This window comes from Wasmannia auropunctata, unplaced genomic scaffold, assembly GCF_000956235.1.
Source record: "Wasmannia auropunctata unplaced genomic scaffold, wasmannia.A_1.0 LD336078.1, whole genome shotgun sequence".
Classification (NCBI taxonomy): domain Eukaryota; kingdom Metazoa; phylum Arthropoda; class Insecta; order Hymenoptera; family Formicidae; genus Wasmannia; species Wasmannia auropunctata.
The window spans coordinates 2,643,277-2,669,987 of NW_012026812.1; the positions used below are offsets into that span (position 1 = coordinate 2,643,277).

General features: G+C 44.7%; 6 protein-coding genes across 9 annotated transcripts in view; 3 read left to right on the plus strand and 3 right to left on the minus strand.

Annotated features, from left to right (window-relative positions):
* Nucleotides 1–2,033: 2,033 nt before the first annotated feature.
* LOC105448912 (tRNA modification GTPase GTPBP3, mitochondrial) lies at nt 2,034–9,913 on the minus strand. The gene is made up of 4 exons (XM_011687774.1): nt 9,714–9,913; nt 8,781–8,954; nt 7,573–8,533; nt 2,034–7,500 (listed from the first exon to the last, which is right to left on the minus strand). The coding sequence occupies exons 1-4, from the start codon at nt 9,889–9,891 to the stop codon at nt 7,260–7,262; spliced, it is 1,554 nt and encodes a 517-aa protein (XP_011686076.1). The 5' UTR covers nt 9,892–9,913; the 3' UTR covers nt 2,034–7,259.
* Nucleotides 9,907–12,573, plus strand: LOC105448910 (histone H4 transcription factor). Of its 2 annotated transcripts, none has more exons than XM_011687773.1 (6): nt 9,907–10,206; nt 10,265–10,787; nt 10,887–11,223; nt 11,302–11,617; nt 11,695–11,995; nt 12,075–12,573. In XM_011687773.1, exons 2-6 carry the CDS (start codon nt 10,302–10,304, stop codon nt 12,297–12,299), a joined length of 1,665 nt encoding a protein of 554 aa, XP_011686075.1. In that variant the 5' UTR covers nt 9,907–10,206; nt 10,265–10,301; the 3' UTR covers nt 12,300–12,573. The 2 variants fall into 2 exon arrangements, with proteins under 2 accessions (XP_011686075.1, XP_011686074.1); XM_011687772.1 differs by having other exon boundaries at nt 10,278–10,787.
* Nucleotides 11,643–13,556, minus strand: LOC105448909 (PHD finger-like domain-containing protein 5A). 2 transcript variants are annotated; one of them, XR_974288.1, is made up of 4 exons: nt 13,344–13,556; nt 13,079–13,269; nt 12,729–12,874; nt 11,643–11,812 (listed from the first exon to the last, which is right to left on the minus strand). XR_974288.1 is itself a non-coding variant. In XM_011687771.1 (3 exons), the coding sequence occupies exons 1-3, from the start codon at nt 13,393–13,395 to the stop codon at nt 12,785–12,787; spliced, it is 333 nt and encodes a 110-aa protein (XP_011686073.1). In that variant the 5' UTR covers nt 13,396–13,556; the 3' UTR covers nt 12,542–12,784. The 2 variants fall into 2 exon arrangements, 1 of the variants encoding a protein (XP_011686073.1); XM_011687771.1 differs by lacking the exon at nt 11,643–11,812 and having other exon boundaries at nt 12,542–12,874.
* A 150-nt stretch (nt 13,557–13,706) lies between these two features.
* LOC105448914 (eukaryotic translation initiation factor 3 subunit K) lies at nt 13,707–15,034 on the plus strand. Its single transcript, XM_011687776.1, has 4 exons — nt 13,707–13,877; nt 14,083–14,302; nt 14,383–14,602; nt 14,684–15,034. Exons 1-4 carry the CDS (start codon nt 13,825–13,827, stop codon nt 14,839–14,841), a joined length of 651 nt encoding a protein of 216 aa, XP_011686078.1. The 5' UTR covers nt 13,707–13,824; the 3' UTR covers nt 14,842–15,034.
* Nucleotides 15,029–17,893, minus strand: LOC105448913 (pseudouridylate synthase 7 homolog). The gene is made up of 6 exons (XM_011687775.1): nt 17,644–17,893; nt 17,053–17,556; nt 16,413–16,889; nt 15,667–16,324; nt 15,453–15,604; nt 15,029–15,376 (listed from the first exon to the last, which is right to left on the minus strand). Exons 1-6 carry the CDS (start codon nt 17,723–17,725, stop codon nt 15,051–15,053), a joined length of 2,199 nt encoding a protein of 732 aa, XP_011686077.1. The 5' UTR covers nt 17,726–17,893; the 3' UTR covers nt 15,029–15,050.
* A 1,189-nt stretch (nt 17,894–19,082) lies between these two features.
* The window catches only part of LOC105448915, a 79,142-nt gene continuing 71,513 nt past the window's right edge, over nt 19,083–26,711 (plus strand). For both annotated transcript variants that reach the window (XM_011687778.1, XM_011687779.1), the window contains exon 1: nt 19,083–19,619. In XM_011687778.1, coding sequence (XP_011686080.1) covers nt 19,524–19,619 — 96 coding nt within the window. In that variant the 5' untranslated portion in view covers nt 19,083–19,523. The remainder of the gene's footprint in view (nt 19,620–26,711) is intronic.

The window sequence follows — 26,711 nt, forward strand, 5'->3', positions numbered from 1 at the left end:
GCGGCGAGCGTAGGTCCGATACAGGACTCGTCTATATTCATACAGAGTCTTCAGAGCACAATCGCGGTGACCGATCAGTACGCCACGCCGAATTACGCTAGGACTGTCAGGACGGAGCTGATAACACGGTTGAGGAGACCACCGCGGTTCAACAAGTAAAACTGTCAGACGTTTATTTACGAAAAAAAATTTTTTTTTTGATACACTGAAACTTGGGAACAAATGGTCGCACTTCCTCATATTATTATACGATAAACGATCGTGGATGCTGGATAGAAATTTGTAAGATAGGGCTCGTCTCCGTTTATCCATTCTTTAACGTAGAAAAGTTTATCTGTCGTACCCGAGAGACGAGTTTGATGCGTCCAAGTCGCCGATTTATTTGTCGTTGTGTCGAGCGTTTCGCATAATATTACTCGCGTGTACGCGAAGTTTGTCAGATTACCTTAACTCGCATTAATCGCAAAGGATATGGTAAAAGTTATTTCAATTTATGATCCAGTTTGAAATAAATTTTAGCCAATCTGAATGTCAGAGACCACGATCGGGCGCGATCGTCCGAGAGCGGGCAGACGATACTTTGGCAAATTTGCGCAGGCACGATGTGCGCGCGACCGGCATTTCTCTCGTTGGCGCGCGCACGTACAATCTAAAAGAAAAAAAAAAAGGATGCATTCTATTGCACAAGCGAGGGGAAAGCAGAACGAATCTTGGCTTGTTTCCGCCATAACGAGTGACACGGCAGGGCATAGGTGTGAGTTGAGCTCAACTGTAATTTTACGATGTAATGTATTCTGAATAGCGTGCATCCGCAGGACTGGGCGAGGCGATATGCACGGAAACACGCTATTTACGAAGTTGTACCTAAATCGCAAACCGCTGTGCGCGATCAGGACGGTGGAGTCCCCGTTTTGATTGAATTAGTTTTTTTTTTTCCCGAGCGCAACGCGCACGAGTCGCGCGCGAAAAAGAGGGGCAGGAGTATTTCGGGCGCGGAGAAACGCATCGGCGCTTCGAACAGAGAGAGAGAAAAAAATGATGAAAAGAAGAAAGAGAACAGAGAAAGGAATATTGCCCCGTGATATATAGTGGCGAGGGTAGAATTCTTCTCTCTCTTTTCGATTATCGTGTAAGTTCTAGTTTTAATGAATGATATTCTACAAGCTATACTTTGCATAGAATTAGTGGAAGTTTTCCAATACTTACATAAAAATACTTAGCTTACCGCTATGTTTTTAATGTGCTTCACTATTTGTATATGGGGTGGTGGTGTAATGATGCCTGAGATGAGTGCGCGTAAGAGAGAGATTACATGAGGTAGGGGTGAGGGGGATGAGAAAAAGAAAAGAATCGGTAAGCGTCAGCAGAGATCGTGTAGCGATTTTTATTATCACGTGTCAGAGCGGCGCGTATCGTTCGAATTTTGCTCCCATTTACCGCGAAACATTACATCTCCACTAAGCGTATGCACAGTGCAAAAAGAGATAAAAAAAAGACAAAAAAAGAGAAGAAGAAGTAGCTTTTGCGCGGCGATCCGAGTGTAGCTAAATAACGCGTGATCGCGGATATAAGGAAATATAATCTTTCAGTGGTGTATGTTTTTTCCTTTAGTATAGGTAGCTCATAAACTCATAAGCATCACATATTAATACGCGTGTAAGGATTAATAATCGTTAAGGATTCCTCATTAAAGTACGCATGTCGAGTCTAAGGTGTAAGGTCGAGCGATGTGTAATCGAATTTCGGATTTGCCTGCGTACCAATTGACGTGTCATCACCGGATGAGACTTTATACTAAATGAAAAAGAGTAACATCGCGAGAATACACACGAGTAGAAGAGCCAACACACGCGAGGCGCGTCAGGGCAGCGGGACGGCTCGATCGTTGAGAGCCGATGCTCCGATCCAGTCGTCAGCTGTTGCATTTCACGGATCGTGACATATCCCTTTTGGTCCCGTCGAATAAGTAGAAACCGCGGGGATCCCTGCCGGAGGGGCCGCGATCACCCGTCGCGTTTCTAGATTCGTTTGGACTTCAACTTCTAAATTCATTTATAAAATTCATTTCGATCCTAATTTCCAATTCACCGTGTCTCCTTACGTATCGTGTCCCGCAAGCGGGGTGAGTGAGGGATACGTTGAACGGAATTAGCCAGTAGACAGGCTGTAGATCGATCTCCGAAGGAACGGTTTACGGCGAATACATTTGGTGTAGCACCAACGAGTGGCATAATCCTTAATTTTCTTACGATCGGAGATTTATTTTCAGATATTATTTTTTTTGTAAAATTACATATATATCTGCGTGTGCATACGCCATTTTGAGTTGCGATGGTTCAGGAATTTCACGGTAAATCACCGTTGTAATCTGTAAGTAATATTCTTTTGTATATAGTGCTAGGTAAAAGTGGCACAGTAGCGAAAGAGAAAGAAAGAATGTGTGTGTGTGTGTGTGTGTGTGTATATGTGTGTGAAAGGGAGAGAAAGGGAAAGACATGTTAGCATTAGAAGCGTTAGGGCCAAGAGCAACGCCAATTAATACTGATTGCGATTGTACATATTTTCTTTTCTAGGAATACGCAGGGAGAGAACGTCTAATCTTAGAAATTTCGAATCAACATACACGAATCGTGAAATTGTAAAGTATCCTTTGGAATATCTCTCAGGATCTCCTTGAATCAGCCATGGATTGATCGGTACTAATTGACGTTGCCAACCCGATATCGAACTTTAGCTTGCCGGCGGAAGATCGGCGGGGGAAAAGCAGGACGAAATTACGGAAGCAAGGTCGTGTATGCACACCTCCTCCTCAAGGGCGATGTCGCGTCGGCGATTTTCGATTTTGGTGGCGCGCGTTTCTGCAATGCCTTGACGTATATGTGCGTTATATGCGTATAACAGTACAAAATTCGCGAGAACGGAAAGGATGATTTCTGTGCACAAGGTCAAGGGATCGGGTGAAACGCGTGTCATCGGGCGACAAGGAGGCAAGGGTGAGAGGAGAGAATGTGGGGAGAATACCGGTCCGAGCGAGCCGACAACACGAGGGGAGGAATCGTCCGGCGTGATTTCAGTGATTGCGAAAAAGAGAGTGCGTGTTTCACATAACGTATATCTTTGGAAAATAGGCATTACTTACATGCAAAGTATAGAATGTGTATGTGCGTATAGACATACATTCGCTAGAGCGAGACGACGGAACATGCGGTTTCGCTCGTCTCCCTTTACTTTCCGCGAACGGAAGAGAGATGGTCCGTGCCATCGGCTGCCGATCCCGAATGCCTCGGGGCCGGAATCGCGGCCGCGGCATATCCCGGCGAGATGCGCGGCGACGGCGGCGGCGGCGTCGTCGTCGTGGTTTTTCGGTTCCGAGGTGTTATTTCGATTTATTCTCGAGATTTTCGCGAGTCGAAGCCAATTCCGTTTCGAGAAACCGAACGATACGACTTAATAAACTTAATTGCCCCCGACATTGAAAGGCTTCAGTCGATGTCTTTGTATTTCCTCCCCCCCTTTTTTAAAAATGGAGTTTCTCTTCCGATATCATTTTCCGCGTGATAACTCTTGCGATTCGTTTGTTCAGATTTCCCTAAGGGCTGCCTCGCTCAACAGGAGGTATCCGAGGCAGAGATTACCTTTCCGAAATTTGCGAGCGACTTCACGACGCGGGAATTAAAGCTGTGCGTTGAGAGATACATGTGTTTTTTATAGGGTACAATATCGGTTCTCTCTAAGATGATTTAGAGAAAGTCCATATTTTTCGAAACAAAAACTGAAAAGGTTTTGCATGGAATTAATCTTGACGCGCACATTCCACTTTTTATGCAGCGTAAATCGGTGCGTTATATTATAAGGAGAAACGGGTGCGAGAGAGATGGAGAGAAAGATGGACGATATATTTCACTTCGTTGGAATTCGCAGTGAGTGAATGAACGCAGGGAGTGATGAAAGTCTTCGCGGAGCTTTCCTAAACGATCTCGCGAAATCGAACCGAAATTTTTAACGTTTCGAATCAATCAGCACGCTGTTAAAAAATTAAAAAATTAATTGTATTTGTTTTCAGCGGTGCTGTTCTGTCCTCATTTAACGAATCGCTGGGTGACACTCGCGATAATCTAATTATCGTCAAAACTTGGCGCCTTTAACGGAGCGAGGATACGAGTGGAGAAAAGCGGATATGTAAAAGGGCCTTATCGTGGATCAAACTGCAGATTCTTAATCTTCCATTCGATTCTTTCTCTCATTCCTGGTTGGTCCAAGAAGATCACCTCCCCATTCCGAATGGTTCAAAAAGTCCGTCATCAGTTTTTTTTCTTGATAATTTTTCTTTTTTTCCGATTTTAATTTAGTTAATGCATCCATATATATCGTGTTCTCCCTTTACACTAACTGAGCGTTTGCTTCTCGTCTTTTGTGAAATAATTTATGATTGTTAAAATTTGGATGCGAGAGCTTCGAAGAAACTAGTTTTTAATTTATTTAATAACGGAAAGGAATAAAAAAAAGGAAAAGATTATCGAAGAAAGGAAATGGAAATAGACAAATAGACGGGCCTTCGGGATCATTTTAGGAATGGAAGGATGGGGTCTCTGTGGCTCAATTTAAGGATAGAAAAATGGGATCGCTATGGATATGCATTTCCTGAGTCACGAACGAATTTACCTGTTTCAATATTGCATAATTAGTAAAAAATATAAATATATATATGAAAAGATTTGATTCGCATTTTTGAAACGCATTGCGTTCCTGTCACGAAGCGCCTTCGTGACTTGTCCTCAAGATCGTTTTCACCTTTCATCGCATTCTACATTCTTTCACCTCTTTTCTTATATAGAGCTTTAAATTATTACGTTAAATAATTTCGATTCCAAGTCCACGATAGATCTTTCACTGTCTGCTTTTCTTTCCTCGTATCCGCCGTTATACAAGGGACGTATTAGATGGAGAGGAAACTGGGAGAATGAAATGGACGAATGTGGACGTCTACCCCACACACATGCGGGGTTGGCAGGGTCGTGGGTCATTTAGGGACGAGAGAGGGAACCGACCAGTTTTCGAGTCGGTCCTCGACAGACTTCTCGTTTCTCCTTTCTCGTTCGTATCTGCCACGGTATGAGGGAACCTTCTGAAACGCTTGCGTTCATCCGTATCCGGCCCTAAACCGAGCGCGCAATTCTGTGTGTGCTTTTCAAGCGAGATAAATACATCTTAAATATAAGTTGCGATTGATTTTCACCTCGATTTTACTATTTGAGATTGTCTAATTGTATTCAACTCTTCTGATTCAAGATTTAGCGAGTCGATAAAAATTTTTGTTCGGTTATTAACTTATTACGCTTGAAATGTAAGAGAATGTTACATATTTTTATATTTAACGAGCAACGTTCCGATTTGTTCGATAAAAATTCACATTAGATTATTATATTTCAAGTAATATATAAAAGAATGTTGTATATTTTTGTATTTGATAAAGAGCAGCTCTTTTTTTTTGTTCATTTTCTAAGTCGCGAGTTCACGCTCCTGAATTTCTTTTTGCTCTGACGGATGTACTCGATTGCGATTCATTAGGTTCGCATTATAATCTTTAAATTCTACTATGATTTTTCGTAAAAATTGGACGAACGAAATTTCACTGCTAGTGGCATTTAAGGATTACAGAAAACGGTTGCGCGTGATCGGTCCGGTCTCGCGGGGAAAAGGAACAAGAAGAACGATGCGTAGCGAAGTTTTGTTTCTCTACAAGAGAGACCGGACGATCTTGCGCAATAATTTAAGTCTTTATATACATAAAAAAAGCAAAAATTGGGTGAAAAAAAGTAGAGCGTGTATAGATAGAAAATTAAAACGATCTTCGACGTAAATAAAAATGCGTCTCGGACGTGCAGCGCGAGTCAGTTTGCTTTCGGATAGATCTCAAACTATTCTATACAATTGTACAAACGAGCAGTCTACTCTTACCGAGGATTCTACACATCGGATTTATATAATATAGAAAAAAAGGGGGACACACACCAGAGAGAGAGAGAGAGAGAGAGGGAGAGAGAGAGACAGAGAGAAAGGAGGAATAAGCAATCGAATCCTGCGCGGCGTGATGAGTCGCGTGATGAATCCGCCAAATCTTTATATATATTTATAAGCCATTCGCTTTCTTTATATGGACTGATCATATTATATTAAATAGCATATTCGGTTGGTGACCTCTCGCTGCGCGCGTAAAAAATTTCATGGGTGACTCGCAATGAATCACGCGAATTAAAATTGATCCTTAATGGATAGGGACGAAGAGTCACCATGCAAATGTGAAAAAGATTATATTTGTTAATATTTGGACGCAGTCATTGTAAAAAAAATGAAATTATAACACAATAAGCATGATTAGAAAGCGGGAAATTTCATTAGCAGTTGCAACAGACTTTGTAACGATGTCATTTAATGGTCAATCGTAACAACTCGAATCTTTTTCTTTCTTTTATTTTTTTAGATAGGGAAACTTTCTTCTTTATTCCGGAAATCACACATGTCTTACAGATTTTGTAAGACATGTATAAGAAATTGTTCGAGTCGATAAAAAGCGAATTTTTGTATACAATTTAATCCTTTTTCTTTATTTTTATTTTTTTCTTTCTCTTTCCCTTTTAGTCGAGTTGTTCTACTTTCGTTATTTCAAGTTAAATTATCCTTTTTGCGAGAGCGAGCGGAGTTATTGTGACGAACGTCATAATAACGAGATAGCACACATAACACGGACATGGCATACAGATAACGACTTGAAACCACGTAACGGAGCCCTATCTGTGTATAACGCGTAGGGTATCGATATCTTATAATCAGGCAAAAGGTTGTTCTATGTATGATTGTGCGTGTAACATTGTTAATAAACATACGATGCTTATGAAGGCTCCCTTCTTTCCATTCATTTTGCTTCATGCTACCGCAATCCGTTTTGATCAACCGTGCTTGATTAAAATCATGTTCTTAAAAAGAAAAAGACCATGAGAAAAAAAATATATATATGCACAGATAATTCCGATTTATTTTCTAATTTTTCTTTTCATAATAGACAGTTACGGAAGCAATGCTTCAAATATCGAAAAGACTATCTGTCTGCTTGTTATATACGTGTATAATACAAATAACTCGTGACATATTCTACATTTAAATAACATCTAATCGCGATTACTCCACAACTGAAAATATTGCAAAGTATCTTGTAAAAAAAAATACAAGCGCTACGAATATTGTGTACAAGTGGCAGCGCTTCATTTGCCGATACAAAAGTTTTTGAATATAATGTCTAGTATATCATTGGTGCTAACGTGCCCCGTTATCCTTCCGAGTTCTCGCATCGCCTTGTGAATTTCCTCCGCCGCTATGGCCACGTCATACCGCTCGTTGGCGCACAATTCGAAGTAGTTCTGCAGATACCTCAAGCACTGCGCCAAGTGATTTCTGTGCCTCGCCTGACTGATGGTCGGACTCTCCGCGGATGGATCGCCGCATCTGAACAAAAGATCATCGGTAATGTAATTGCAATTAAGCATAATTAGCAAGTATCAATTGTATCGTATGTACATGTTACTGAAGCGGTCTGTCAGCGATCGCAGCAAGTCCTGGAAACCGTCCTCCGTTCTGCAAGATACCAGAACTCCTTCAGCATCGCCGAGGCGCTGTTTTTCTTCCTCCGTCAGTAAGTCTTTTTTATTCGCTATCACGATGAAACGTTCTCTCCCGATTTTCACCAGTAACTCTTGTATCCCCAGTGACGACAGGTATTCGCGCATGTAGTCTTCGTACGTCACGCCGCTGGTTGCGCACTTCCGCGCGTCCACCACGACGATCACGAAGTCGGCGTTCTCCGCGTGGCTTCTCGCTCGACGGACGCCCTCGGCTTCGACGATGTCCCCGGTGTCCTCCGTGATGCCGGCGGTGTCGGCTATCAGCACGGGGTAGCCCGAGATGTTGGCGGTCAGCTCGATGACGTCCCTCGTGGTGCCGGCGATGGGCGTGACGATGGCGGCATTTCGCTGCACCAGGTGATTCAGCAGGCTGCTCTTGCCCACGTTGGGCTCGCCGACGATCACGGTCCTCACCCCGTTGCGCAGGATCTCGCCCCGCCTGCCGTCGGCCAGGTGCTGCTCCAATTCCCGCATCAGCTGTCGGAGAGCGTGGTGCGCGTTCTGCACCACGTCGCTCTCGATGTTTTCCTCCTCGCCGAAGTCGATGTACGCCTCGATACTCGCCACGGACTCCGAGAGTACCTTTCGCCAGCTGTCGTACAGCTTGCGCAGGATACCGTCGGCCTGCAGCAGCGCCTGCTTCCTCTGGCACTCGGTCTCGGCCTCTATCAGATCGGCCAGGCCCTCCACTTCCGTCAGGTCGAGTTTATTGTTGTAGAAGGCGCGTCTGGTAAACTCGCCCGGTTGCGCCGGCTGCACGTGCAGCCTCGAGAGGGCTTGCATCAGCTTCGTCAGGATCGCCGGTCCACCGTGCACGTGAAACTCCACGGAATCCTCGCCAGTGAACGAATGCGGACCTGGGACAACAATTGCTTTAATCAGGCGTGATTTTCGGAATATCTCTGATAGACGTTCCTCGTTTTTTTCGTCGCCTCGTTTCCAGCTTTAGAACTTGCGTCCTCGGGTAAATATTTACATATCAATTTTCTCTAAGCAGAAGCTGTTTTTGTATAAAAGTATAATCTATATGATTTAAATTTATAAGCAAAGATGAGATCTTGCAAGTCGCGTCGAGCGTGTTACGGGGGTGAAAACTGCGCGCACCGGGAAACCACAAGCAGAGCCCATTGTCGATGATTTCCCTCGTTTCTGGATCATGTATCTTTCGCAAAAAAGCCCTCCTCGGTTCCAGCTTGGATATGTTTGTCATCTTTTTCAACGCGTCCAGAGATCGGCTTCCTGATACTCTCACCACTGCCACGCCGCATTTTCCATGACCTTAAAACAATATTCTTGTTCTTGTATCTGTGACACTTCACGTACCTAAATTTACATTAATGTTATAATTATTTATTTATACGCCAAGAAAAAAAAAATAGATAATGCGAAATAGCAAAAAACGATTTCGCACATCAACGCCGAGCACCGCACGTGATCGATGTCTCAGCGTGACATTGTTTTGCGAAACGTGCAAAGATCGAAAAAAAAAAAAGAATATTAATTCAAGTACGCGTCGTCAATCAAACGAATTAATTTGAAATGCAGATAATTCCATTGAATTGTAAATTCCGTCGTTTGTTTCCGAGAACAAATAAAGTAAAACAAGAATCATTTTCATATTTTTTTCGATCTTTGGAAGTGACTTTGATCAAACTTCGATTAACTTAATCCGTAGTTAATTTATCAAGTAACACTCATATATATACTGCTTTGTAACGCGAATGGAATTACGAAATTTCCGTTTACAAAAAGAAAATTAAATCAATGAATTATATAGTTAGAAATTTTGCGATTTACCGCCGGTTGAATCGATCGTCGATCAAGTTAATCGAATCTCGGTCAAACACACGTGGAGGAACGTCGACGCGATGCGAAGCGAAGCGGAGGGAGGGGAGAAGACACGCGACCCGCCAGCGAGTTTTCTTAACCTGGACGGGAAACTTATATGATAAATTATTCGTGGGAAAATATAATCGGCGTGCCAAAGCCCTCCCTGCCGCCGATTATTTTCCGAGCAAAGTACGAGCGTGGAACAACCAGAGGACAGGGCGCAGATGGTCGTGCCCCTGCGGTCGCTCGTGGAACAGCTGACGGCAGTAACGTGGTAGCGCGACGTCCCGCGCGATGCGACGACCCACGCGTTTCGAGAGAATTCACGGACGAGGGGACACGCACGGAGGAGCGTCGGAGATGCCCGGGACAACAACAGGCGCATAGCGAGTGCACCGGAGTCACAGTGTCCGCGAGGCCGAGCGTCGGCGGGACGATGAGCGAGTGAGACGAGCGGACGGCGAAGAGACGACGTTGGCAATCGCGGGATTCACGCGGTGAGACTGCCGGAAACGACGAACGCTGTGCTGCGCGGTAGACGAGCAGACGTCTCGATTGGAAGTAGCTGGAATTGTTGGAAACCCGACTGGGAATCAGTAGTTTCGCACGCAATTCTTTCGAATCTGCAAAATTCCGATCGACCGATCAGCAGCAACGATCGCCATTTTCACGTCGCGCTGCAACGGCACGTTTTATAAGAGTACGGATTTACGTGGGTGTAATCGTTATTTTTGAAGTGATTCGCATTCTCTGATCAGGACGTTGTTCCAGGTGACACGAGACGTTCATCGCGCAATGGCGGATCTCGAGGCGAAGCTGACGGCGAGCAAGGCGGTGCTGGACAGATGCAGCAACTGGATGGAGGCGCAGAAGGATCGCACGTACGAGCAGGAGACCCTCAAGCGTAAGCTCAAGGAGTTCGAGTTCGACGATTGGTACAACACGGACTCGGAATTCGACTCCGTCTCGGAGTGCGGCGGGAAGAAGCGCAAGGTGGGAACGCAGCTGAAGGACGAGAGGCTGGATTTGGCGTGCGAGTGGAAGGAGTGCACGTATCGCAGCGGTCACCTGGAGCAATTTCTGAGGCACGTCTCGAGTCACATATCGAACGTGGAGATAAGCGTGAGGGAGAACGACAACGAGGTCTACGTGTGCCTGTGGAAGGACTGTCCGTACGAGAGCGATGCGTGCGACATGATAATACGGCATATCAATTATCACGCCTATCACACCAAGCTGAAGTGCATCGGGTCCAACGTTCGTGGAAGAACCAAGTTACCCGTGAGTAGCGATATTGATCGTCAACTGGAACGAATACTAGAGAATACTAGAGCTTAAAGATTTATATTATCCTTCTTTCTTTCTTTTTTTTTGTTACAGAAATGTCGCAGAGATCTAGAATGGAAGAACATCATAGATTCCCCACCTCCGCACTTGTGCAGGTGGGAGGAGTGCTTGAAACAGTTCACGAATTATCAAATGTACTTGTATCACGTTACCGTACACATGATGAATTGCCCGCGCGGCAACCGGGTCAAAGACGGAGTCGAATGCAAGTGGACAGGGTGCAACGGCAAATATTCCAGCCTGCACAAGCTCCGAGATCACATGAGGTGCCACACCAAAGAGAAGATAGTCGCGTGCCCGGACTGCGGCATCACGTTCGCCTCCAAGACGAAATTCCACACCCACTGCCAGCGACAAATTCCCTTGGAAGGTAATGAATTCATTGATACGATTTTGTATCTATTTTTTTTCACGGTTCATTTTTTATAAATGCGTCATGAATTTACAGTGCAGGGATTCCGTTGTTCGCACTGCAACAAGTTCTACCCGACCGAGGGGATCTTGCGCGATCACATGCGGTCCCACGTGTTCAATTACAAATGCACCCTATGTGACATGAGCTGCGAATCGCCGGCGAGCTTGGCGAAGCACGTCAGGTACCGTCACATGACGGCGAGAACGTTTCCGTGTCAGTTGTGCTCGCACGCCGCCAAGTCGCAACAGGATCTCGATTCTCACATGACCGTCCACACTAGCGGACCGAATTTCTCTTGCCACTTCGAGGGATGTCATTTTACGTGCAAGGGAGCTTACGCTTTAGACAGGTAATCGGATAAAGATAGAAAGATCTTCGATGTAAACTGACTCAGTCTTTATTTGACGATCGTTAAATATGTTACAGGCACGTAGAACGAGTACATAGTCTAGCGGTGCGATGGTACTGTTGCCACGAGTGCCCGATCAAGTACCGAAAGAGTTACAGGCTGACGAAACACCTTATAGAGGCCCATCGATTGCAACTGCCAAGCGGACACAAACGCTTCCATTACACGCAAGACGAAGACGGGTGTTACAGGCTCCAGATGGTGCGATACGAGGCCGTGGACGAAGAAAACGTGTCGCCCATCGCGGAAGAGGCGCATTTACCAGAAAGAAAGTATAAAATAGAGCTAAATCAAACTGCCTCGTCGATGGAGTTAAAGGTGAGCCGCCGCCACAATGCAATTTAAGTTCATTATTTAAAATTTGTTATGCTATTAAAAATCGTAACGTTTGTTCCAGATTGTCGAGAATAATACGGAAGACAAAGTGGAAGAGGCTGTACAGGAGCCACCGGAGGAAACGGCAGAGAATGACGTTGCCAAGTCTGTACCTATTATATCTAATATTTTAATATCTATCGACGAGGTAGACGAGAAAGGCAATATAATAAACCAGGAGATCGTTGAGATACAAGAAACGAAAGAGCTACCGCCATCGGAAGAACTACTGCTAATTTTAACATAAGCTTGATGTACATATTTTTTTTTTTTTTTTTTAGAAAGATACTCTTGTGATAATTGTGCACGTTTTTTTGTATCATTACATTTTACTACTGCGATTTTACGTTATGTAGACTGAAGGTATACGCGTTTAATACTCCGATTACTTTGGAAAAATTTACTTTTATTTGCCTTTTATTAGCTAACAAATTCTCAGAATATTAATTTTCAGAAATTGATGGTGCAAGAACTTTGTATAGAAGTATGTCATGTAACAAATTAAACATTTATTTTTACAAGCTTTTGTCGGAATAATTTTATCTTTGCTATGTTCACTTTTAGCTCACAGAGCATTTACAATGGAAAATTGAGATATCCAGGACGATTCTCTACAACACACTGCAAAACAAAATCGTGTTGCTACCGCGATACTTTTATAAAAATAATAAATTACCTGATGCTCTCTCGTAACGTTACAATTAGGAAGGGTTCTATATAGAAAAAGTGTAATTATCTTCTTTTGAATCCATACTTCTTTCTCTCGTAGAAGAGATCTGTCTTTGAGCTTCCCAAGTTTACTATCTTGGGACAGCCGTCTCTCTGAAAGAAAAACAAAGCAGTTTTAGGACGTTCAACTTCTAATAAGGGTGTATTCCATTTAACGCTCGCAAAGCTGTTGGAGTCATTTCATCCTTGTTATTTATCGAATGTTGTAAACAAGGACAAGTAACGCTCGCGAGCGTTAAGTGGAACGCAGCCTACGAATTTGTACAGACTTGTAGGCAGAATCAGCGGTATACTTACGTCTTTTTCCTGTATCGTGCACTCTTTACAGTAATACGCGTCCGACACGCCGGGACCGCCGCATATCACGCAACGTCCCTGGTAGGAGCCGTAATTGCACTCGTCGCATATTCTGACCAGGGTGCACGGCCTCACGTAGGAGTCGCAGATGACGCATTTGCCGTCGCATTTTTCGCACAGCCGACCGATGGCTGAAAAGAGAATGTAATTGTAAGTAAAGATCGTTTCTGACAGAACTGGGACTAAACTTAACCTCTCGACTCACCGACTCCCGGTTGCTTGCGACAGAAGATCAGATCCGGGTGATGCTTGGCCATGTTCGCGTTTGAAACGACTGGAGATACTTGGGTTAACGACGTCTAAACGCCTCGCCTAACGATATTCCGGCCTCGTCACTCAACTTTTCCTTTCTCTCGATTTGTTGTCATTCCAAAGTGTCCGAAAGACCGGTGGCGTTTCGGAGCTGGGTGCAGGGACGCAGTATAGTGTAGCTCCAGCGCGCGAGAGACGCACGTGACTCCTGTCCCGCGATTGGCTGTCGAATAGGACAACTTTTGCGACAGCCAATCGCGACGTCTATCCGTAAAATGACTGATCTTCTCTGTCACACTTCTGCCTATTTAAATTTACGTCTATGGCTGTCCTCTGCCATCTCCTCGTGCCCTCGTCTGTTTGAGGTTGTGTCTCGTGTCACCTGAGGACAGTTTTGACGCTGACGGTAATACGGGACTTATTTATTGGCAAAAATGGCTGAGGCGATGCGTCAGACCGTGGCTGGAATGTTGAAAGGCATCGAAAGGTATCGCTTTTCATTCTCGTAGCAGCGTTTATTGACCATGCGAATGCATTTTCCTATGACACGCCGACTTTGCTTCTCGCAAAGTCTGGAAATTTCCGGCACGAAAATGAGAAATTACAATTTGTCAACGCGATCCTCGTTTCCGAATTAATAATTCCCCTCTTCCGTCCGTTCACATACTGACCACAGTGTAATATGCTTTCAGATACAATCCGGATAACCTCACGACTTTGGAGAAGTACGTGGAGATACAGTCCAGGGAGAATGCTTACGATCGGGAGGCAAATCTGGCCGTGCTGAAACTCTACCAGTTAAATCCGCAGCGATTCAACATGGATATCACGTGTCAGATATTGCTCAAGGCACTGACCAATCTGCCACACGCCGATTTCGTCCTGTGCAAGTGCCTGCTCAGCGAGAAACTGGTAAGTCTTCGTTGAAACGGGATAATTTTCTTTTCCTTTTCTTCGTAAATGTATTTACATGAAGTTTTGTTGATCTCTAGATGTCGGAGAGCCCGATTAGTCAAATCATGTACCTGGGAGATATCTTGGAGCGATGTGACTTCCAGCACTTTTGGGACAGGATGCTGACCATGTCGGAGCTTTGCGACAGGATCGTGGGTTTTCAGGACTCGATAAGAAAGTTCGTGTGTCACGTAGTAGGAATCACATTTCAAACGATAGACAGAGGACTCCTGGCACAATTGCTCGGTGGCGTGGACGGTGTGTGATACTAAGCTTTTAATTTTATACTGTGATATTGCACGTATAAAGAGTTTATTAAGCTTCTTTGTCTCTTTGTAGATGCAACGTTGAAACACTGGGTTAAGAAGTATGGTTGGAAAGAAGAGAGTAAAAATATCATCTTCGTAGCGAATCAAGATGAGAACATTAAGACCAAGAATATCACTGAAAAAATTGACTTTGAGAACGTGGCAGGTTTGATGGCTGCTTGTCTTTAAAGCTATTACAGATTATTTCTAATAAAATTTATTACAAAATGATCATTCATCACAATCAATTTAAAATATTTGTAAAATATTTTTCACAAATTGATTGGTAAAGATCCATTTCCTTCACAATTTTTTGTTTGTTTTTACAAAGGAAAAAACAAAATGTTTGTGTATGCGTCGTAATAACAATCTGTTCCATTTACGAAAGATATTTTATTTCACAATGAACTTTGACATATCTCTGCCGTGTTCTCCATATCGTTTGTCTTCATTGCCTCATCCGTTTTGACATCAATTTCCTCATGGCACTTAACAGAACTTTTTTCTGTATTATCTTTTTCAATCTCCATCAAGTCTTCGCTACTACATTCATTTACATTGGTGGCTACATCAAGCTGCATGCTCTCTGCAGCATCCTGAGCAGCGGATAAAGCGGCCTGCGTTTCCGCCGAAGTGTCGTTCTTCAATATCTCACGTAGAGCCATCGTGGCGTAGCTGCTAGACTTCAGACACATTTCTACGATCAATGCTTTGTTCTTCGCATCTGAAAAATAGTATACATACAATAGCGTGAATTATTCTGAAAACGAGTGTTTTGAATAGGCGTAACTGATTTATACTTGGTTTATCCTGCGGAGATGTGAGCTTCCTCATCTCGTCGATATCCGACAGAATTAGATCGTCATGCTTATTTTCGTAATGCCTAATCTTCCAAGATAGATTCGTCGGAATTTCTAGTATATTTCTATAGGCTCCGCTCAAACTGTATTTTCTAAAAAGAGATAGACGACGGTAATGATTTATTATACAATAGCGTTTGTAAGCGAAACTCACTTATTGCTCTGCCTGAGATCGGTGGTTAATCCATCCTTGGCTAGAAATTCGTCGAACCAAGCCTTCGCGTACGGCGGATACGTAACTTTCCACCCGGGTTGAGGCATGATCACGTCGGCCAGAGTGTAACTCGACAAGTCCTCTTCCGTAAGAATTTTCACCGGAATATCATCCTGCTCCGAATTCTCTTTACTCACTTCGCTCGACGTTTTCGGAACAGTGTCCTTTTCTTCGAGAGAAGTAACGTCAGTTTTATCTCCAATGGCATCAACGTCATGGAAAGGATAATCCGTAGTTTCGTCACTTATGATCTCCTTGCCGTTCTGCTTGTCATAAACCAAATCACCCACAACCACATCCGTCCCGAACTGCTTCATTCTTCTCGACACGATGTGATTCCATACGAAACTTTGATAAGCGTGAATGTACATTAATCGAATGTTCCGAGGCACTGAGTCGAGCACGCCCAGGGGATTCTTGTCACCCGATATTTGCAGGCCTTTCAGAAGTCTGGCCTCGATCGTATCGATCCTCCTGAGCTTGGCGTAGGCGGCACGGGCGTCCTTGGTTTCCGCGTAGATTTGCCTGGCCTCCGCCAGTTCCTTATCGTTTTCCGGCCGCGGTTTCAGAATCAATTCGATCGCTTCGTGCCATTTACCTAATTGATTAAAGACAGGTGCGTGTTATACGTAAATCAAATAGAAATTTCCTAACAGAAAAATTTCATAACAGAAAATGATAATCACCCTGAAGCAGACATTTCCCGATCTCGTGCGTGGGTATGGTAGCTACCGAGCCGAATCTTTGCAAGCCGTAATAATTAATGAAGCCGCTGTCCCGCAGCGACGTCATCGCTCGCTCGATCTTGTCGTCCGTCTCGCAAACGTTTCTCAGCGCGATCCTAAACTGATTACCGCGCAGCATCCCTAATTTCAGGCTGTCTTTAGCGTACTTAAAGTTCCCCACGTACGCGCCGCGTATACTTCTACCCGCTCGCAATACGCTCTGCGGCTCTACCTTCCGCAGGCTCATCCACTGAGTCGTCCACGCTCGGCGATCCTTCGTGCCGGCGTAACAAACGTTATTCGGCTGCAGCCGCAAGCTCACGGCCAGCTGATTCACCACGCTTATGGTGTCCATGTTCACTTTGTGCAGCAGAAAGTGACAGTAATCCCCGCCGCATCTGCTCCAATCTATTCTCTTGTCTTTGCGCATCTTGTGAACTAGTACAATTAAGAATTAGTAAGTATTAAGTAAAATTAAGAAGTTATTATAGAAATCCTCTTTTATATATATATATATATATATATATATATATATATACCTATATATATATATAAAAGAGGATTTTTATATATATATGAAATGGCAAAATTTACAACTTACCGCTCTTGTCGCTTTGTGTATTTGGCACAATCGTGAGGAACTTCTTGTCGTCCCTGTCTATCGTCTGGCTGACGACATTCGCCAATTTCTTTGCAATCGTATGGATGGTCCTGCGTTCGACCTTGTCGACGCTGGTCACGTCAATTTCCACACTCGCGGGGTTCTCCTTTCCCAAAGCTTGCAGCTGGTCCCATATCGCCGGCGACACCGACGCTCTCAGTTCCTCGATACTCTCGTCGTCGCAGGGATCACGCGGGACGTCCTGACAGGTCAGCTTGGCCACTCGCCCGTCGAGGTCTATCTCGTTGACGTGAAAGTCGTTGTACCTCTCCTTGATTATCGCGGAAAAGCCCGGGTGCTCGCCGATGTACTCCGTAATTCCTATGTCAGATTCCTTCAGTCTACTGCCGACATCCAGCTTGCGCCTCTTGGCGTTTTCACGCGGCCGCGACCGGTCGAACGTGCGCTTGAAGCCCCCTCCGCCGGGCTTGTTCTGGCAGCCACCTTCGGTGAGACAATCGTCTTTTAACGATCGCGGCACGTTTTAAATTAACGCGTCGTTATCGTAGTTAAATCACCGGATTACCTTACCTCTTCGCCTTGATCCGCGTCCGTAGCGATGCTTGCCGCCTTCGGCAGAACCTCCGTCCGCGATAGCGGCATCGGTCAACATCGTGATTCGACGGGTACAATTAGTATTCAACGAGACAATTGCGCGCAATCAGCTCATGCGATATCAAGTCTGAAGATTCAAAGGTCCAGTTACTATAATATAAATGTGGAACGTCGGAAATCTGTCAACGGCGAGACACGCGGTTATGCACAATATACCCACGTGTCACGCTGTGCGGGCTGTGCCTCTTCCCGACGTTGAACAGTTGCGCCATCTCGCTGGGATTTTCCGCACTCGAACGAATTAAAATTAGACTCGCGAGGTACAATATCGGTGTTCGGTACGCGATCGACGTCAGCGACTGCAGCGCGAAAATTTCCTCGACAAAATGGCGTCCGGTTCCTGCCGAATTAGCCACGCGTCGATGCGAATCAGCGTAAAATGGGTAAAAACATACAATTATAGACATTCGCTTTAATGTATTTCGTAGTCACGTGTCTCTGAGGTTTGAAAATTCATCTCAATCGTGTAATCTCAGCGACGCATACCTCTCTTTCCTCGCACGGACATCGATCTCTCCGTTTCCCGATTCCACTGTGCCATTTGCGCGTCCCTACTCATAAAAAAGAATATCAGTTTTCAAAAAGTATAATCGAGAATCGTAATCTAGAAATGAATTCTACATTAATAACTAAAGAAAGACATATATAAAGATCATACATATACGTTCTATCTCATCTTGATGTAATAGCTATAAATATATATATCTAACCAATACATTTTATTTTCTATATAGGGCATCAAGAAGAAAGGATAATAAATCTTCGCGGTATAGAAACGAGTCGTTCCAAAAGGTTGTCGAAGCGTATACAAGTACGTAATAAATTCCTCTTCCGTTCGAGGGAGAGGAGAGAGAGAGAGAGATTCGTGAGAAACACGGAAGGCAGTCAGCGTTGATCGCGCGTGAAAATGTCGGGAGAGTAAACGCGTCGCCGTGCGAAGGAGAACGATAAAGCGTGAAAGCAGAATAAAAGCGCTGGATGGAGAGCCAGAACGAGGTAAAAAGAAATCTCGGAATATTGCGTATATACGCGTGACGTTTTCCTTTTGAGAGAAAATATGCTGCGAAGGGGGTAGTAACATCCATGGCATGATTTGCAGGTGCATCGCCGAACGGTTTCCCTGGAGAGAATCGCGGAGACGGACGGGAAAAAATTCCGCTCGGGGCGACGGAAGGAGTCTCCGAATAACGGTCCTGCTGGGGGTGGGCGCACGCACCCTCGCGCGGAGCACGAAGCGGCCAGATGGGCGAACGGGGAAGAGGGATGGCGCGCGTACGCGCGCGGATTACTACGCGGCACGAGTGCGCGCGGGGGCGTAATGGTGGGGGAGGGCGGAAGGACGCGCCGTCAGTTCAACGCGAGCCACGGACGAGTGTGGGTCGCGCTCGCGCGCGCGTGCGTGTGCAGATTCTATACCGTCGGCGTTTTGCATCAGTGGGCGTAATTGGTGCCCGTCGTCGCCGTCGGCGGATTGACGGTCGACGACGACGTCGACGCGGCGACTTCTCGGCCCCGCGAACGCCGTCGCGTTTCGCGTGAAGATCCGCGGACGTTGATAAGCCGCGAGTGATAACCGCGCTTGTACGCCACGCCGAGAGAGACGTCTCGCCCCGCGCGCGGCGCGCAGAGATCCGCGATGCGGGCTCGAGTGCCGCGATAACTTAGCCGCGTACGTACATACATACATAACGCGATTACGTGCGCCGTAGACGTACGCAACAACGCGGCGCGACGCGACGCGGGAAAAACCGGATGCGCGTGTCGACGACGAGGAGGAGCGGGGGTGCCGACGCGGGATGAGCGCGAGAGAAGTCACCCTCTTCGGCGGGTCCCCCTGGGGCTTCCGCATGCACGGCGGCTGCGACACGCATCAACCCCTGCGCATCTCCAGGGTGAGCGAATGTCAACGATACATTTCTGTCGCTCGGAGTCACGTGATCGCGAGTCTCGAAATAATTGGAGTTTTGCTATACGTATGTATGTACATACGACTTGAACTATGTATATGCGCGTCCTATCTCGCGGTCACGTGATCACGCGACTTTTTTTTTTAAATATACATTTTTGCGAGATTATTTTAGAGATAGATTACGCAGAAAACGAAATCTCTTGGTAAAAAGATGTTGATAAATGATGACGACATTATAATCGTATATGTATGTATTATATATATTGCATGGAACTATATAATTATTGCACAACGAAATATAGCACGTCTGATTACTCTGTGCACGATGCTAATTGTTATTAATGACAGCAATTATTTGCCTACTTTAAAGCAAGGTGGGCCAGTCATGTAATTTATATGCGACGCAATGCATACAGAGCTGAGTAGTATATGTAATCATAATTATATTACATCCCGAATTTGAATATTTGATGAAGGCGTATTGCTGTAATCGTTAATTAACAAATATCGCATTACCCATATATAGACAGCTCAAGCCGCAATTCCGCGATTCGTCGCATTATTAATGTCGACGAACGTTCAAACTCGGTCGATTTTAATCCGCTGGATTATATTTCCGCGAGCTTCGTCGCGCTTCTCGCGAGAGCGTCGCGCGTACATACGATACACACAAAAATGAAATAGTAAAAAGGAGGAGAACGCGCGCGCGGAAAGAGCCTCCGCTCGCTATTATCCAATTTGGGCTTGCCGCGCATCTTGGGCTTACCGTTTATCACCGTAAGCGGTGAAACGAGATAATCGCGCGAGTGGAAAAAGTTGCATCGATCCGCCCGCGTCGTGCGGTATACTTTTATCACTGGACGCGCCACCGTAATTTTTTTCCCCGCGACCGCCGCTAAATCCCCGTACCCGTACATTCGCGTAGCCCCAGCTCCATCATTCTATATAGACGACTCTCCCACGAGTCATAAAAATCCGTCCTATTTTTCCTCATTTTCTTCTTTTTACAAGGATACTTGTACACGCCATGTGTTACATATTCCGAAATGAAACGTTGCGCAATTTTCCAACTCGCCGCCGTAATTTTCTTTGCGACCGTTGCATATCTGCATCTACTCACATATAAAGACTTCATTCTATGGACAACTTTTTTTTTTGGTTTACGAGAGTAGAAATTTTTTTATATTTTTGCTCACAGGAATATTAACGCGATGAAAAAAAAAAGCAAAACAGTGCAATAATTAAGTCTGTGATTAGAAAATCCGTGCGAGACGGCTTCCTGTTTATCCGAGCGTGAATTAAGATAATTTATTCAACGTGTATTATGCGTAATCGCAAGAGGCACGTAATCGCGGGACTTTAAAATGCGGTCGGCTAGCTACGATTTCAGATATATAGTTTTACGATTTGATAAAGCCACGGCGAAGGTCGCCGACAAGAGCCTTGACGTGACGTTCTTACCTCGTTCCTACCTGTCGTTCCACGTGACTTCGTAATACCGAGGAATCTCGTTCTATACTCGCATAATTTTTTTTTGTCGACCACACGTGCCTAGAGTCGATTGTAAATAACGATGATAAAAATTAGAGCGACCGCGTGCGGGAATGGCGATCGATTTTGGCACGCGATCATTCGGATTTCTCATTTTCTAAATTTTTTGCAGCAAAAATTGGTGCAGTTGACGAGGGTCGAACGAATGTCGCGGAAACGTCGGTGTTATCCCTTAGGCTGACGTTCTTGGAATTGATAATTCCGATCTCCTCCCGCGTCTCTCTATTCGAGGGTATCGAGGCTCGATATAGCGCGCGCTACCTATACTACTTTGAAATTGTAGTCAGCAGTATTTCTGGCTAATCGACTTTCGATTCTGCTACGTCGGCGAGTCGTGTGTGCACGTCGCGCTCGCGAAATCGCGTTAGAAAAATTATTATTTTTTTTTTGTGTCAGTTTCGAGGATGTTTCCCACGTGTCGCGGCTTGTCGCGCCGCTGCTACGGACGCGCGACACGCGACCTTTTATTATGTAACGTAGGTGATGTTGTGACGCGGCAAAGTGATTCATAAACGCTACAAGCGCGCAAATTGCGGCGCATGCCGTGAAACAGAACTTTGTTTGAATTGCGTATCGTGCGCGTGACGCGAATGTAACATTTACAACGCTGCATATACACACACCGCGCGCGTTTCGAGCTCGCGAGAACGGCAGAGGCATTCTTTCGTTCCGGGCCGGCGTGGGTCAAAGATCTCGCTAAAATTGCGGTAGTTCGCGGTATTTTCGACTCGGCGCCGAAACACAGTCTATCGTCTATATAGTGTCGGCATTTCCACAGGTTCCTCCGATAACGATAGTCTTAAGGTTTACTCACAGATTAGCGCGAGTATCTCGTGGCGCACGTTCGCTACATTTATCGCTCGGTTAAGTCCCGTGTTTAGATTAATTGTTCCAGCGGTTTCGCGTTCGCAGTGTTCACTAAAGGAGCAATTTGCTCTATAAACGAATACACGAAGAGATTACAAATTTACAAAACGTTTAGGGAAAAAAATTGATTTATTACATATACAAATTTACATGTAGTTATTGCATGCAAATTACACAGTTTACATACGTTGTTGTAATACACTTTTAATCCCGAGTTTGCCGCTGTCACCCAAGCGCGTTGACGCCGAAGATTAGTGCGCGTCGGCGGCGCCCGTGTGTGTACACAGCTTAAATTCAAGGCTTAGCTTTGCCCGATCGGTTAATGTTACGCTCGACGAAGAGGTACAACGATGTTCTTTCACATGCGGCCGGTTCAGGCACTTCGGTCCACTTATCAGTGCCGTCTGTGCAGAAAATTATCCTCTCTTGAGCGAGCAGCACGTGTTCGGCATTAACGTTTCGCTAACTACGTTTCGTATCACGTCGAATATACACGAGATATATGTGTCGCTGCTGCAGGCGAATTAAGAATAATTTAATCGATCTAGGTCTCGCAGGAATGACTAATCCGCAGTCATTTAGCTTATCAGACCCAAAAGCTCGTTGTAATCCGATCATGCACGTATACACATTCACGTACACACGTTTTTTTCTAGCGACAGTGAGTCTGAACAGAGTTTATAAAGAAGAATGACAGGAAGATCTAATCAATCTAAAAATAGTAGGAATAAAAACACGCGTGTGTGGGCATATCGATGGAGCGGGATATAGCAAAAAGATTGAAGCTAATTAATTATTTATACTCACTCAGGGAAATGTTTCGCTGTTCCAGCCAGAATTCTAAAGATTACACTTAAATTACATCGCTGTTTTTTGTATCTGCTAAAAATTGTCTGTCATACATAGAATTTATAGCAGCAATATTCTAAGAATATATACAAGAAAATATAGGTCTCGTAACCAAATAAGATTGGAGTGTGGATTGGAGTCTGGACTGATTAAACGTCATAGAGGAACTTTCTTGCTAAATTTGACAAATAGTTCAGATATAATTTCTGTCTCTATTTATATTGATTAAATACAAAATATATGTGTATAGCAGTGCCTACTAATCATTTATCCGTTTTAGCTAATTTTTCGTACCTAAATAATTCTCGCTATAATTACAAGATTACTTTTTTCAATGCTTCATAATAAGAAGTTAAGCAAATCCACAGGCGTAAAACGAGCTCTCGTTCGACACTGAAAAAAGTAATCTTGCAATTATAGCGAGAATTATTTAGGTACGAAAAATTAGCTAAAACAGATAAGTGATTAGTAAGCACTGCGATACCACATATGTTTTGTATTTAATCAATATAGATATAACAGACAGAAATTATATCTATTTGTCAAATTTAGCAAGAAAATTTCTCTATGACGTTTAATCAGTCCAATTATATTTGGTTATGAGACCTATATATTCTTGCATACCTATATTCTTAGAATATTGCTGCTATAAATTCTACGTATAACAGATAATTTTTTAGCAGATACGAAAAAAACAGTGATATAATTTAAGTGTAATATTTAGAATTCTAGCTGGAACAGCGAAACATTTCCCTGAGTGATCGATTCTTAAAAATTAATGCGGCACTATCTCTCGACTAATCGAACTACAACTTACAAAAAGGCGGAAGGCGGGCCGCGGATGCGGAAGAAAAACCGAAAACGGAAGAGCATATCGCGCCGACATTGACATCGCGTTCCAAGGCCGCACGTAGGCAGAAACTGGCACGCATCCGTGACGCAATCGTGTGTGAACCTGTGTAACGCGAGGAGCGCGTCTCGTGCCACAATTAGCGCACGTCGTTGCACACTGCGAAAGGCAAACCGATAAAGCGACGCGAGAGCCGGTTTCCCGCAGTCGATCGACGTTACGCGGCGCGACATTTCTCTTTTACTTTTTCCGCATTTTTTTCCTTCGTCAGGTCGTTACCGCGAAAGTCATCGTCCAAAGCCTCGTTCTCGACGCGCGCGTTTACGCCGACGCTTTTTTTTTCCATTTCGCGTTTTTGCGTCGGCGGTCTCTTTAATCCTTATACGCGAGCGAGCCGCCTCTCTCTCTCTCTCTCTCTCTTTCACTCTCTTCCTTAATTGAGGGAGAACACTGCATAAGTGCCGGAGTGTAATTGTTAAAGGAGCTGGCGTGTAACGCGAGCGGGGACGAACGTAATGAATTTAATCAAGATTTATTCTCGGCGACAGGAACGGAAACGTTGTAATAGCGAAATGAAATTGTTGGCGAGGAGGAGCTCGAGAACTTAAAACGCCCTTTACGAGCGCGTGTGCCATTTCTTTTTTTTCTTTCTCAGGCTCGCGCTTCGTCCGCCGTCGGAATTGCCGCCGCGGTTGATAATGGGCGGTTTATGTTCATGAGCGCAAATGGATTAAAGGCCGCGTCCCGCTATTCTTCCGTTCTGCAGCGGTGGTCTCGAATTAACATGGTGACCCTGTTAGAGCTACTGCGAACCGAGCGCTAACAATCGCACGACATGTAGCCTAATTATCTGTCAAGAGTACGTCGCTATCTGCGCAATTTTTATGCTTACAGTCCCAATAAGTTCGCACTCGTGGTGCATGAGATTCAATTATGAATGGGGTATTCCACAAAGCTGTGTAAAGTTGCCTCCCCCCCCCCTTACTATTGAAAATCCACTACAACCATTACTACTCGATTGGTGATTGTTTGGCAGTATTTGGTAGTCCATTTCCAATGATTGGTAGTCAAAGTTGTAAATAATAATATGAAAAAATATATATGCGCGTGAAGTTAGCCCTTTCTTTCGCAAAATACTTTCCAGACTGCGTAAGTAATTATAATTGTAAGCATTCGTTTCGTGGGCTGCTTACTGACGTTTGATAATAAAAGTTATAAATAATAATATGAAAAAAGTAGGAAGGGGGAAGATAGCAACTTCACACAGCTACAAAGCTCGTATGCAATTTTAAACTTTAATAACTTTGAATGTATACATGATTAAGAGGCCCCAAACTGTATTTCAAAGTTTAATCCTTCGAACTTTATCGCAATATAGAGTATAAAGAAAATAAAAATAATGATTATTTTATTTCATTTTAACTTAATATCAAGTACATAAAGAAAATCTTAGAATCTCCGAGTTTTCAAATGCCATCGCGTATACGTACATTTACCGTGTACGCGTCCAAAGTTATTAACGTTTAAAATTGTATACGTGGACTTTACGAATACTCTGTGTAATTTGGCCTGTAAAATATGCAAAAGACACCGACGTATACAAATTTCGCGTGAGTAATCTGTCGCGTCATCAAGGATTAAAGGGAACCGGTCGCTCCCTCGGTGCTCTTTCACGGGATCACCGAGAGTTGCGAAATTTTAGCCGGCGAACGCGCCGTTAAATCTGCGCGTATAAATGTTAATAAGGCCGCGTTCGGCCGGGAGCCGACACATTTCACTTCAGGACCGAAGTTCCACTTTAAGACCGATCTCGGCCCTAGGCAGCCGTCCTGGCCCCGTTCCAGAATCCTACTCTCGCCCTCCGATCTCTCCTCCGTCCTCGCCCATCTCTTCCAATGGACCGCGCCGCGTTTGCGAGATATTTCGTTTTGATGCTCGCGCGTTGAGGATATAAAACAGCCGCCGCGCCGCGCCGCGCCTCTCTGTCAGACGCCCTTCTCCTTTCCGCTAAACCGAAACGTGTGATCGATTTCGGGGGCTGCGGAATTCCGCGTCATCGATTCAGAATTCGATATTTTAGCCGAGCGAATTAGTTTCGCGCGACTCTCGTACATGCGACTCGCCGAGATCGAAGTACGGAGGATCCGACGGGACGTCCTGCTTCTTGCGGGACGCGTTGTTACTTGCAAACTCGCGTGACGTAACTTCGAGAACAGAATCTCGAGACTTCGTCGTTCTCTCCGATCGACAGCATTACGGATATCCTCCTCCCTGCCTTCTATCCGGCGCGTTTTTCAGCGAGCTCGAGTGTTTTTTTCATCTTGCTAAAAGATACCATCAGAAGTGAAACTTTTGTACATACATTGAGCAGTTGGCCGTTTCGTTGTTTTCCTTGAGCAATTTAATTCATGCGCATATTTCTTTCTCTCACTCGTGGCAATTTCACGGAACATCCCGGAGCCTCTTTACGACGGAGATCGCCTTGGAAACGTGTCGAATGTATAAATAATCACGGCATTTTCGAATCTCTGGTAAACGCGCCGCGGATAACTTACCGCTATGTCGGGCGATGACGGTGCGGTTCAATCCAATACGAAAATAGACACGCAACACGTACCGTGCAGTCGTTGCACCACCGCAATACGTCATTGTTCGGTCGTCGTAACGCCCAAGTCAAGCTAAACGTCCGCGCTCGTCCGCGGAGCTCGAGTAACGGGCTTTATTATGAGAGCAAATAAATTACACCGGCGTGCCTTATTATTCCTCGCGCACTTCCCGGCGCGGCGCGGCGCGTCGCATTTCTGATAAGAGTGGATCGCGCGCGACACACGTGGCTTCTACAGAGCTTAAAGTTGATTTGACTATATTGTTTCTTTTTTCAAGTGGAGATTCTCTCTTTCATATGGAAAATTCTCTCTTCACTGCTGAATGACGCAAGTCGAGAAAACATTGACCTAA

What these genes read in the sequence shown, in the direction of transcription:
- LOC105448912 (XM_011687774.1), bottom strand. Translation starts at nt 9,891, where the DNA reads ATGCGCCTGTTGTTGTCCCGGGCATCTCCGACGCTCCTCCGTGCGTGT. An exon ending in CATCTGCGCCCTGTCCTCTG is followed by an intron (nt 8,955 to 9,713) that starts GTTGTTCCACGC and finishes TATTGTTTTAAG; the next exon opens with GTCATGGAAAATGCGGCGTG. An exon ending in ACAGACCGCTTCAGTAACAT is followed by an intron (nt 7,501 to 7,572) that starts GTACATACGATA and finishes TCTTTTGTTCAG; the next exon opens with ATGCGGCGATCCATCCGCGG.
- LOC105448914 (XM_011687776.1), top strand. Translation starts at nt 13,825, where the DNA reads ATGGCTGAGGCGATGCGTCAGACCGTGGCTGGAATGTTGAAAGGCATC. An exon ending in ATGTTGAAAGGCATCGAAAG is followed by an intron (nt 13,878 to 14,082) that starts GTATCGCTTTTC and finishes ATATGCTTTCAG; the next exon opens with ATACAATCCGGATAACCTCA. An exon ending in GCCTGCTCAGCGAGAAACTG is followed by an intron (nt 14,303 to 14,382) that starts GTAAGTCTTCGT and finishes GTTGATCTCTAG; the next exon opens with ATGTCGGAGAGCCCGATTAG.
- LOC105448913 (XM_011687775.1), bottom strand. Translation starts at nt 17,725, where the DNA reads ATGTTGACCGATGCCGCTATCGCGGACGGAGGTTCTGCCGAAGGCGGC. An exon ending in ACGCGGATCAAGGCGAAGAG is followed by an intron (nt 17,557 to 17,643) that starts GTAAGGTAATCC and finishes GTCTCACCGAAG; the next exon opens with GTGGCTGCCAGAACAAGCCC. An exon ending in TACACAAAGCGACAAGAGCG is followed by an intron (nt 16,890 to 17,052) that starts GTAAGTTGTAAA and finishes TAATTGTACTAG; the next exon opens with TTCACAAGATGCGCAAAGAC.
- LOC105448909 (XM_011687771.1), bottom strand. Translation starts at nt 13,395, where the DNA reads ATGGCCAAGCATCACCCGGATCTGATCTTCTGTCGCAAGCAACCGGGA. An exon ending in TCGCAAGCAACCGGGAGTCG is followed by an intron (nt 13,270 to 13,343) that starts GTGAGTCGAGAG and finishes TTCTCTTTTCAG; the next exon opens with CCATCGGTCGGCTGTGCGAA. An exon ending in GCACGATACAGGAAAAAGAC is followed by an intron (nt 12,875 to 13,078) that starts GTAAGTATACCG and finishes TTTTTCTTTCAG; the next exon opens with AGAGACGGCTGTCCCAAGAT.
- LOC105448910 (XM_011687773.1), top strand. Translation starts at nt 10,302, where the DNA reads ATGGCGGATCTCGAGGCGAAGCTGACGGCGAGCAAGGCGGTGCTGGAC. An exon ending in GTGGAAGAACCAAGTTACCC is followed by an intron (nt 10,788 to 10,886) that starts GTGAGTAGCGAT and finishes TTTTTGTTACAG; the next exon opens with AAATGTCGCAGAGATCTAGA. An exon ending in CCTCGTCGATGGAGTTAAAG is followed by an intron (nt 11,996 to 12,074) that starts GTGAGCCGCCGC and finishes CGTTTGTTCCAG; the next exon opens with ATTGTCGAGAATAATACGGA.